The 12,939-nt window shown below is 29.5% G+C and overlaps 1 protein-coding gene across 1 annotated transcript; it reads left to right on the forward strand.

The window, feature by feature from the left end:
- Positions 1-140: 140 nt before the first annotated feature.
- LOC115880657 (SPRY domain-containing SOCS box protein 3) lies at positions 141-10,595 on the forward strand. The gene is made up of 5 exons (XM_030897935.1): positions 141-285; positions 2,931-3,114; positions 4,834-4,996; positions 5,707-5,886; positions 10,126-10,595. The coding sequence occupies exons 2-5, from the start codon at positions 3,010-3,012 to the stop codon at positions 10,440-10,442; spliced, it is 765 nt and encodes a 254-aa protein (XP_030753795.1). The 5' UTR covers positions 141-285; positions 2,931-3,009; the 3' UTR covers positions 10,443-10,595.
- The last annotated feature ends 2,344 nt before the right edge of the window (positions 10,596-12,939 follow it).

Consider the following 12,939-nt stretch of genomic DNA (forward strand, 5'->3'; position numbering starts at 1 on the left):
TAAAAGTTTCATATTTATTATAAAGTTCTTTTTAGTTTGGAACATATGAGATATTTTTTGTCTGGCGCGAAAAAGTATTACACCCCTAATTTCCCGGGCGCAAATATGGCGCATTTCGACGTCTACGTCAATCTCACCGAAATCTCACCCCTGTCTGTGTATTGTCAGTGCGTCGATGGTAGATTTTGCCGATTAAAATTATCCTAGATTTGTGAAACATATTTATATAGACCGGTTTAAAATGTTTAATTGTGCAAAGGATAATTTCAGCAATCTTGATTTGAAGTAAGTACATTTAGTAGATAATTATTAATAAGCACAGTGCACTTACATAAAATTCTCATAATTTTATATATCTCTATAAAAGATATTATTGCTTTCGGAAATAGTTACTATAAATATTTTAATTATTTCCAGCTAATTTTGTGCAGTAATATTACATACAGTTGGTAAAAATGCATATTTTTTAAATTTTATCTCATTTTTAGCATATGGTACCGTTTGGGCTATATTATTTTAATAACGCTCAATAAAACGAGTCTTTTTTAGGTAAAATATAAAGAAAACTAAATAAATTTTAATGAATATTTATTTATTAAAAATATTTGGACTATTAGGTGCTTGCACTTGTATTTCAATAGAGGTCATTAGCCTTAAATTTACCCTCTGGTTACATACACTTCCCCCTTATGAGTTATATTCTTTCATTTTTAATATTGATTTGTAGAAGGTATATTTACGTCTTCAATTGGTATTAAATACTTAAACAATTGTGTTTTTCTACAAATTATGCAATAAGCTCGAATTTTTCAGTACTATTGTTAACTTATTAAATTATTCACTTAGTTTAGGTATATTATAGTATTTCAGTAGGATAATGTATTTCAGGAAAATATTTTAACTTCTACAGGGTGGCTCAAAAACGTATTAGCCGATATAAATGATTTTTTTAAATGGAACACCCTGATGCATTTTTGGCTTTCTTCCTGATCATTTTACATAATACCCTTGTTTATATATTAAATAATACTAAGATATTATTAAATATGTTTTTACTTTTTTTTATTATACCAGGTATTTACTATAGTTGGTCTGTATATACTTTCCTTCCTATAAATATTAAATTTTATAACATATATAGGGTGTTCAAAAGTATATGCCAAACTTTCTAAAATATAACAGTAATTTTTTAACAAAGCCACCTAAATAATTTTTGTCTGCTATTTTACCGTTATATGTAATAAAACGCGAATATTTACGAAACCACTAAAAATTTTAAAATATTAAAATTTAAATACATAAAATGTTCATTTTTTAATTTTCCATCTAATAAATAAATAATATACAAGGTGTTTCAAATAAAAAAAAAATGAAGAAGAACTATTTTATATTTTGGCATATAATTTTGAACAATTCGATAAGACATATTGTATGTATAGATGTATATATACAATTCGATAAGACAATTCGATAATTATAGCAAAATAAGTACAGATTACCTACAGTAAATGCCTAGTATATATAGTTTTGATTTGAGGACATCTCTGGTATTTTTTATTAGAAATACAAGAAATTTTTTTTAAGAAAAGGAAAAAATATATTTTTTATTTATTTATTTACTAATATCTCCGAAACTGTCAAAACATATACCGGGTGCGTCTCAAAAGTGGCTCACCCCTATAACTTTTTTATTTTTTTCAGATAAGAAAACGAGATTTGGTATGTTAGTATATAACGCATAAATTAGGATTGATTGACGTATTCAATTGTTTTTTGTCACTTCCTGTTTCACCGGAAATGACTACAACTTTTGATTTTTAAATGGCACCCTCGGTATTTTTTTACTTTATTCGATAGAAAATGACATTCTGAATAGAATGACATATCATATATCAACTTTTCATATTCTCGCTAAATAAAAAAGTGTATTTTAAATTTCAATCTAGAGTGATGCCATGACTATTTTAAAATCACAAAACACTAATTCTTAATCAAGGAACTTTGGAAAAATAGATTTGACCGTCTAATGTTATTAGGTATTAGTGTCTTGTCCTGACCGGTTAAAAAATACCCAAATCTTATTTTTAATCATATCTCAATTTTTTCAAATGGAACGAAGGTGTAGGTAGCATATTTGAAAAAAATTAGCATATTTGAAAAAAACATTTTTTACGAATAATTTGATACCACACACTTGGTATTTTGAGTCAAATTTTCGTTACAAACCGCAAGTTATAATTTCATATAAACCATATGTGAAAATATCAAAGTTAACATAATGTGATGTGTCATTTTATTCAAAGTGTTATTTTCTATCGAATAAAGTAAAAAAATAAAGAAGGTGCCATTTAAAAATCAAAAGTTGTAGTCATTTCCGGTGAAACAGGAAGTGACAGAAAACAATATAATACGTCAATCGATCCTAATTTATGTCATATACAAATATACCAAATCTCGTTTTTTTAACTGAAAAAATAAAAAAGTTATAGGGGGTGAGCCACTTTTGAGACGCACCCGGTATAGTAAATACCTAGTATAGTTTTGATTTGAGGACATTTCTTGTATTTTTAATGTTTTTTTAAGAAAAGGAAAAAATATATTTTTTATTTATTTATTTATTAATATCTCCGAAACTGTCAAAACATAATAATAATATCTTAGGATTATGTAAAGTGATCTGAAAGAAAGCCAAAAATACAATAATATAAAGGGTGTCGTTCATTTAAAAAAAAAATCATCCAGATCCGCGCTTACCTACACTTTTTGAGCCACCCAGTAGAAGTTAAAATATTTTCCTGAAATACATCTTATTACAAACTTTAGGGCTGTACAAAATTCCTAAGTTTTTTATTATAGGAGCTACAAATGCTCGACATATTTTTGCCGGACCCTGTATAGTACCTACATATATATTTCTACTTTCCATGCAGCATTCAGGATGGCGGAGCTTATGATTTTCAGTACACCTTGGATGTTCCATTATAGCAAACAAAACAAAAATCTGTAGAAATGATAACGGAAGAAAATAATGGAATAAAATCAGATACAAGACCTGCAAGCCATCTTCTATGTCAGGACAACTGGAAGTGGGATGAAAAACATCGTAGTCATGAGGTATGATCTTTAATTTTACGGTAGTTTTTATTTATTAATTTTTATTTTCACCGTTCTATTAAGAAAGTCCATAATTATTCTATTTTAAATAGAACCAACTGGCTATAAGCTTGGTGCATTTCAGATGATTTCAACAAATTCCGACCGCAGCGCACTCTACGGCAGAAATCAGAAATTATCAATATACAGGGTGTCTCAGATTTTAATCGGGAAAATTTAATATTCGAGATACCGGGTACCATTAGAATACCAATTATAACATTAATTACCAATTAGAATTTAATTTTTTTCTCAAGAAGTAAGCAAGAAAGACAAAAAAGTCAGGAGACAAAAAAATAATATTTTTAATTACTAAATCCAAAAATAATATTAAACTTCTAAAAAAGCAGTGGCGTGCCTATTTTTTCCTTTGAAATAATTTAACAGTGATGCCCCACCGCCGCCCCTGGCTATTAAACTTAAATCTAATTACATCAAATTAAATCCCATAGTAAGTATTATAAACGGGTCAAGTTATATCAAAATCGATTAAATCGTTTTTCAAATATCTTAATTTTTTTTTCTTTTTTAAGTAACTTTAACACCCTCTATCTCGAAAAGGAAGCTTTAAATCTTACAAGTTGATATGAACTTTTTCTTTTATTTTTGCAAGTTCTATCGTCTATTAAATTTTCCCGATTAAAATCTGAGACACCCTGTATAGTTCACGCCGCTGTCATGTCGATCGCATTAAAATAATATTGAAATCGGAGTTTTCTCATAATATTTAGGTGTTTTAGTTTTTTGCTAGTGCACTTATTGAGACTATAAAATACTCAGGTACGAGGTTTGTGTGATGTAACAGGATGTAACGCTGTTTCGGGTAGTAAAAAACAAGTGAAAAAGAATTCGAACTAGGCGTCTTGTTGTGTTGTGACAATTTCAAATGTTAATAAAATTGCCCAAAAAAATATTAACGCGTAAAAGGGAGCGTAATTAGGTAAACATTCAATAACTCAACTTTCCTGATATTCAACTCTCTCGAAACAACATTAACACTTTTAGAATAATTATTATATACTATTTTTTTCGTTTACTCGCCATTTAAACCCGTGTGTTTGTATACTACTCTACTATCGTTATTTACGATATTCTCCGGCAGTGGCAGCACCGGCGGAGATTGCACCAAGCCTATAGAGGATGTTCTTATACAATATGATCGAAAAAAACCGGCGTCAGCGAAGGCGTTGAAATAAAGATTTTGCTGTCATTTTTTGAGAATATAATATCGATCGTCATTTCCAAGCCAACTAGACGCCGTTTTTTCAATCATACGGTATTTCGTGGACGTAGAACTACTACTGTATTTTTGGAATCAAAATAAGTTAATTGGACACAATCTATACATCTATACAAAAGTGCTTTGTTTGTCCGTTAGAGGGATCAAATTTTATTAAATTCAAACGATAATTAATTTAAATTTTATGAAGCTTAAGATCACAAATAATTTGTGACACTGATATAACATTCTACATTTTTGTCGAATAGATTATTATCATATCACCTACTAGATTTTTACGGCTAACGTGAAAAAAATATTTTTTAAACTGAACATCAGAAAAATATATTTTTCTTCGCATTTCTTTTCACATTTTTTGGAATATTGTGACACCCTGTAGATGTCATAGGGCGTTAATCATAGCTAATAAATGGATCACTTTTATTAATTTTTATTGCTAGGTCAAACTAAAGGGGACAAATTTGCAAACAGCTTTGTTTCACCCAGATTGGAGCAATGGTACGGCTGCAGTGATGGGTACCAGAGTACTGAACGGTGGCAGATATTACTGGGAATTGATATTAAGTAAACGAATATTTGGAACCAGTATGATGTTTGGAATAGGTATGTACCTAATTCTAATAAATAATTTTACAAATGATATGGATATACAAGGTGTCCCAGAAATAAGTGCAAGTATTTTAACTGGTTGTATAGTTTAACCCCAGAAACACGCCTACAACGCGGTTTTTTCGCGAAAAAAATATTTTGAAAACTCGAAATTTTTTGAATTTTTTTTTAGTTTTTAGTTAAAAAACATAATTTCTTGATAATATGGCAACATAGGTAATAGATTAAATTTACAAGAAAAAAAATCCAGAAAACATCCAGTGGTTCTCAAAATTTTAGCAAAAAATCATTTTTTTTGGAAATTTTCAAAGTAAAATAACTCCGTTATTTTGGGCTTATTTGAAAAACGATAAAGAGAAAATACGTTTCTTTTATCGAGATCTCCCACCCCTTAAAATACTTGCACTTATTTCTGGGACACCCTGTATAGTAAAATATCCTGAATTTTTAGCGCGTAATGGCGTAAGCTCATTTAAAAAAAGTAGTTTCAAAATTATCTATTTCTTTCTAAATATTTGCAGTTAATTTATTAAGTTACTTATATTCTTAACTAGGTATTAAATGGAGACTAAAAAATAGTGAATAAAATAAAATTCAATATGAATGAGAAAAATAATAAAGCAAAACAATTAAACAAAGAAAAAATAAATTAAATAGACGAGCAGTATTATTATAAAGGATATTATAGGATATATATATTATAGGAACAAGAAAGACCAGCTTGCATCTTCAAGGATTTTTCAATCTTTTGGGATGGGATGAAAATAGTTGGGGCTTATCTCACAAAGGTTTGCTCTGGCATAGGCGTGAATGGTTCGAATATACGAACGCCTTTAGGGAGAATGTTACTACGACAGTGGGACTATATTTCGATGGATTAGCAGGTATGAGCATATTTTAGATTGTACTATTGAACGTTGAGTGGTTTGAGCTCAAACCACTTAACGTTACCACACGCTGTGATAGTTCTGTCTTTCATTTTAGTTCACAGGAAAATTATATATTCTGTCATTTTTTGGATGTCATCTGTCGAAATCTTATCTGATTCGTTAAACAGGCTATAGTGATTTTATGTCACTGAAGTCTGTCCAGCAAGCCCTCTAATATACTGTTTCTAAAAAAAATATATACAGGGTGGCGCACTTCATTCTCCTCGGTTGATTATAAGAAAACGAAAAAATGTAGAAACAAAATATGTTATGGGTATATGTGGGAAGACAATGTGCATAATTTAAAATTATTTTGAAATGTACAGGATATGTCAGAACTCTCAGAAGTTACCTATATAAAACACCAAAGTTATATTTTTTCTTATGAAACACCCTGTATTTTATCCTATATTTGGATCCTTGGGCACAGAATAAGGCATTTATTATAAGAGTTAAATATGTTTACAAACTTTGGTTTTTGAGATATTTAATAAGACATTTAAATATGCATGCTATAATAAAAAAGATTGTCAACACCCTTTACATTGTTTTTTAGAGTTAATTTTTGTGCTGACTTTTAATCCAAAGAAATAAACTTTACTGAAAAATTCCATTGCTTCGTTTAATGTATACAGGGGTATCAAAAGTTGCCGGTCAACTTTAAATATTTATTTTACACAAAAACTTCGTTATTTCAAATACAACACCCTGTATTTTTTTAAATAAGTCGAAGCAGATTCAAATGCTCTTTCAAACTATATTACAGTTTTCTATACACATCTAGCTTTGATTTTGAATAAAGAGCAATTTTTCAATAAAATGGCAAGCAAGAGGGCTAGCGTCGCAAGTTTTTAGTGACAGTTAGTAGCTATTTTTAAAATCGAAATTAGTTTATGAATTTATTTAAATTTATACCAGTTTACTTTTATTTAATTTACCTATAATTGTTTAATAAATAATATTCATTATATATGTATTTATTATTCCATCAAGAAAACCGAAGAAGTAGTCCTTTGATTTATTTTACGATGACTTGTAGATATATTATATTTTCTATAAAAGAGCCAATTACGGCAAATTCATTTTTTTCTCTTCCAACGACAGGTTTCTGCCTAATAGTTTTTTTATGAACCACACTACCAGGTCTGCGAAATAGGACAAGTAATTTTTCAAAGGAACGCTTATCAGGAAGATTCCTATATGGATATCTTTGAGCATAAGCCCTTGAAGCCAAGAAGCAATCAAAATAAAATCACTAGTAACCGTATCCAGTAAACTGTTAAAAATCTAAATAATAACGTTCATAAAATCATTAGATTTTGAAAATAGTTACTAACTGTCACTACAAAATTGTCATGGCGACACCAGCCATCTTGATTGTCATTTTATTGAACTCACTTTTTATTCAAAATCTGAGCTAGATAGATAAAGGAATCCCTAATATAGTTTGAAAGAGCATTTGAATCTGCTTTGATTTATTTAAAAAAATACAGGGTGTTGCATTTAAAATAACGAAGTTTTTATATAAAATATATCCTTAAAATAGATCAGCAATTTTTGGTACACCTGTATAATTTTAAGGAAATTATAACATTTTTCAGTAAAGTTATAATTTCTCTACCTTTAAACTCAGCACACGAATTAATTCTGAAAAGCAATGTACAGGGTGTTAATAATCTATTCTATTGTAACATGCATATTTAAATATCTTAAAAACCAAAGATTTTAAACACATTTATTCAAAAATGAAATAAAATACCGGGTGTGTGTGTTCCATAAGAAAAAATATAACTTTGGTATGAACTTAGTTCTGAAACACTCGGTATGTTTCAAAATAATTTTAAATTGTGCACATTGTCTCCCTGCATATATCCATAAAATATATTGTTTCTACATCTTTCCGTTTTCGAGGCAAATGAGGTGCGCCACCCATTATACAGGGTGAGCCTTAAATAAGTGCAAATATTTTCAGGGGTGGTATATTTCGACCCCAGGAACACGTGTACAGGGTTGTTCACCACATACGACACGGAGTATTGTAGCTAAACGATGAGATTTTTACAAATTGTAAGTTTTGGGTTCGATGAAGGACTATTAGAGGTACAATTTAAAAATAATTTTACAAGATACAGAGTGTCCCAAATAAGTAAAAAATATCAAAGTTGTATTTTTTTAAATGGAACACCCTGTATATTATTACATTTTTAGTTTCTACGATTAAAATAAAGGTAAATTTGATTAAGATTTATTATACTTAAACCTTACCGTTTTTAAAATATTTTCAATTTTGTGAAATTGCAGTAAACATTTTAAGGCTTCATTTCTCCAAGGGTATGAACGTTTTTAATACTAAATATTTACTGAAGTTTATTTACTGATCAGTTATTGTGTTGCAATAATAAAAATAATACTACCTTATATAGAGTATCTAAAAATTTATTTTAAATAATTATTAGCTTCAAACGGCAATAACTTAATTTTTTAATTGTTTAATTTAAATGGAACACCTTGTATATTTTACGAGAATCAGATGCACAATTTAATTGTCTATCAAATTATATTATACCATTTTTTACCTATCTCTTTAAGTTTCCGTAGAAAATGCATTTTCTTGTAATTTAGAACTTATTTATCAATATACCCATGGACTATTGACATTTTAGATTATTTTTAAAGATGTACCAAATTTTTAAAGAGTACAGATACTAATCGATAAGTCGATATAATTCGTTTATTTCATTAAAAAATAAAAAAAAACTGTTTAAATATTTGTTAAAGAGGATCAATTAATATGATTCCAGTATTCAAACTACATTAACTGAGTGTTTGCGTTGATTAATAATAATTGCTCCAAATACTAAAATACTGAATTTTGTATGGGCATTAGACAGTGTGATAAAAAGTAACACCTTAAAAATGATATCTCATTTTTTAATAAATGCTTATTTATAACAACAAAGACTTTAATTTGATAACTTATTATTATATTGATTTCTAACTCAAAAATCCACATTTATTTATAATAATTTATTAACGAACACAATTAAGTATGCCATTAATTAGTATATGGGCGGAAATAATGGTGTTATATTTAATTAATGGTATACTCTTTTATAAAGATTTAAATAGTTTTCTTTTTGCATACAAATGGGCTAGTAATATTATCGTTTTGCTAAAAACGATAATATTACTAGTCTGTATATTTTGTACATTTGTTGCTTTAAAAACAATCTAAAATGTCAATATTCCATGGATATATTGATAAATGAGGTCTAAATTATAAGAAAATGCATTTTCTACGAAAACTTGAAGGGATAGGTAAAAAATGGCATAATTCAATTTGATAGACAATTTAATTGTGCATCTGATTCTCCTAAAATATACAGGGCATTCCATTTAAATTAAAGAAGTTATTGCCGTTTGAAGCTAATAATTATTTAAAATAAATTTTTAGACACTCTGTATAAGGTAGTATTATTTTTATTATTGCAACACAATAAATGATCAATAAATAAACTTCATTAAATATTTAGTATTAAAAACATTGATACCCTTGGAGAAATGAAGCTTTAAAATTTTTACTGCAATAAACCTTAATCAAATTTACCTTTATTTTAATCGTAGAAACTAAAAATGTAATAATATACAGGGTGTTCCATTTAAAAAAATACAACTTTGATATTTTTTATTTATTTGGGACACTCTGTATCTTGTAAAAATATTTTTAAATTGTAGCTCTAATAGCCCTTCAACGAACCCCAGCTTACAATTTGTAAAAATCTCATCGTTTAGATACAATACTTCGTGTCGTATGTGGTGAACAACCCTGTATAAGGTTTATTTCGCTAAAAAAAGATGTTGAAAATCGCGAATTTTCTTTTAATTTCCCTGTATATTTTTCGAAAACTTTTAAGAACTGCCTGTTCACCGCAAATTTTCCCACGGTATAATTTCTTAATCTCTGATATTACCAAAGTTACGGCTTTACTCTATGGTTACGGCAATACAAGGGATGCAAATACAGAAAAAATCCGGTGGCTCTCAAAATTTTTTAATATAAAAAACATTTTTTTTAATTTTCAAACTTAAATAACTAGGTTATTTTGGACTTGTCTGAAAAATGGTAAAGAGAAAATATGTTTCTTTTATCGAGATCTACCAGCCCTCGGTATATAGTATGTGGTTTCATTTCAGGCACTTTAACATACTACAAGGACGGCAAATGCCTGGGCGTTGCCTTCAGAGACTTGCATCTCATTAAGGAACCGCTTTATCCAATCATCTCCTCGACAGCGGCCATGACGGAGATGATCCTGATCAACACCAGACGCGACTTCATCAATTTGCAGGACAGGTGTCGCGCGGTGATAGTACGAAACCTCAAACGCAAGCAGGACTTGAAGGAGCTGTATTTACCGCGCAGGATCGAGACTTATTTAGCCGAGGCTCTTGATGAGAGATCGGGTGATTTTGGTCAGGCGAACGACCATTTTGGCTACATTAAAACCTAGTAGCGTTAAGCACTTTGAAGATATTATTTTCCACTTGGCGAAAAATAGATGGGTAATGTAACAATTTTGTGATTTTTATTTGTCAGGTTATCTGTAACTGTAATAGAATTCTGATTAGTACAATAATGGTATCTTTGTAGATATATAAAGAGATCTTTGTAGATATATAAAGAGACTAAAGCTTTATTCAGAATCTTCAAATTAGTGGTTTCAATTATACTTTATACTTAAAAGTTTAAGATCATTCACAATGTCTAAAAAATACAATTAAAATTAAGAGTCTATTACACTGTACTGTTCGGGTCGCTCACAGAGGTCGGGTAAAGCGGGTGTGTGGCCGAAGGAAATATATATTGTATTTTAGAAATCTGCCTAAGGCTTAGCCCGATCCTGTCGTGTTAAGCCACACCCAAATTTCGAAACACACGTGCTTTGATTAAGGCTTGATTAAGGTTTATAGAGCTTCAACATTTGCCATAAAATAGCGAGCAATTTGTTACAAAACCATATAAATTATATATCACTGTAATCACAAAACTTCAATCTATTTCCGTATTTTAATGGAATTTTAAATTATGTTTTTATTTTCGAGAAAATTTAGTCCAAATATAAGGAATATTTGTTGATGTTTTACCTTCAAAATCTTAAATATAAAAAAGTTGTCTAAAAATGTGCTACAATACGGATATAGTATAATTCTTTATTTTTATTTTTTTTCTTCATTTGTGTAAAAATACCTAGCCAGTTTTACATAAAGCGTTAAATGCCGAACGCTTATTTTGCTACTTTTTTGGACTAGTGCGGTACTAACAGCTTGCGGTAGTAGCCACAGAGAAAGCCTAATAATTATCTTATGAAACAGTCAACTATTTCTTAACCACACGGATGATAATCAAAGTCCATAATGACATTACTCGCAAATTTTGAAGTATAAAGCTTGATTTTCATGTATCCGTTGTCCGACGATACGTTGATACGATATTAATTTTATTGGTAGAGTTTAAAGACTTTGATTGGTTAGAAAATATCACCAGTTTTTAAATTTAATGCATTTTCATGCCTCCGTTTATCGGATATACGTTGGTGTCATTTTATATTTTTGTTTCAATAACGATTTTGCTATTTTACTTATATTTTTATTAAGGTTAGATTAAAAATCAAAAAAGTGGCAAAACGTCCGTTATCGTATGAACGGGTTGCGTTGACGGGCTGAAGTAAAATATTTACGGATGAGAAGTGGCGCGAAAACGCTATGACCAATCAGAGCACCGCAGACCAACGTATCAACGTATAACGGATGCATGAAAATCAAGCTTAATTAGTGACAAAAGTTAAAAGTTTGTGAACTTTCGTACTAATTGAAAATTAGCACCACAAATGTTGACATTTTGAATGCTTACAATGAAATTAGAGGAACAAACTTCTACGCGAACTGAAACCACTAATTTATTTCAAATTCAAATAGTTTATTGGTACTGAATATCAGATACGGGAGTCAATAAGTGTTACACAAAATTGTCATTAAACGAACGAAATACGAAAGTAAAATTAAAAAAGATATTACAAAATTAAAATACAAAAATATTATACAAACAAAATATTTAAAAGACAATTAAAGACTAAAGATTTACAAGCTTTTGCAATTCAAATTTTACAACTTGCTGCTAATACTAAGGGCTGGCAAAGGTTAGTCTTGTTTCGAGATTTCCGGATGTAAGAAGAGTACAATGCGTTTATAATGTACTGAACAAAGAGAGGACAGTAAACACGTTGCCAAACGTATAAAATAAACCGAGAAACTGTGCACATCGCTAAGAGACGTGGAAGGGGATATAGCAGATTTATCGCAGTTGACCGGTCGACCCAATCAATACCTCTGTCAGAACTTAAAGTTCTAGGGAAATGTGTACGTCATGCGTTCAGATTCACGATTTAATTACGTCTCGTGATACTTGATTTGTTTATTTGTTAACGAGTTATTATACCAGGTGCGTCTCAAAAGTGGCTCACCCCCTATAACTTTTTTATTTTTTCAGATATGAAAACGATATTTGGTATGTTAGTATATGACATAAATTAGGATTTATTGACGTATTCAATTGTTTTTGGCCACTTCCTGTTTCACCGGAAATCACTACAACTTTTGATATTTAAATGGCACCCTCCGTATATTTTTACTTTATTCAGCAGAAACCTTGCTTAATAACCTAACCAAATATACTGAGGGTGCCATTTAAAAATCAAAAGTTGTAGTCATTTCCGGTGAAACAGGTAGTAAAAACAAATGAATACGTCAATCAATTCTAATTTACGTCATATACTAACACACCAAATTTCGTTTTTTTATCTGAAAAAGTAAAAAAGTTATAGGGGTGAGCCACTTTTGAGACGCACCCGGTATAGTATCAATAGAAAGTATAAGTAGAGAAAAAAATTATTGAAATACATTTTTAAACCAATAGATGGTTCGTCTTAACCCATAATATTTGTTTTAAAA

This window comes from Sitophilus oryzae, unplaced genomic scaffold (genome assembly GCF_002938485.1).
Source record: "Sitophilus oryzae breed Bouriz unplaced genomic scaffold, Soryzae_2.0 scaffold_1640_pilon_pilon, whole genome shotgun sequence".
NCBI classification, from domain to species: Eukaryota; Metazoa; Arthropoda; class Insecta; order Coleoptera; family Curculionidae; genus Sitophilus; species Sitophilus oryzae.

Coding starts and splice junctions, on each gene's coding strand:
- LOC115880657 (XM_030897935.1), top strand. CDS start 3,010: ATGATAACGGAAGAAAATAATGGAATAAAATCAGATACAAGACCTGCA. Junction 4,997..5,706: donor CAGTATGATGTTTGGAATAG/GTATGTACCTAA, acceptor TATATATTATAG/GAACAAGAAAGACCAGCTTG. Junction 5,887..10,125: donor ATATTTCGATGGATTAGCAG/GTATGAGCATAT, acceptor GTTTCATTTCAG/GCACTTTAACATACTACAAG.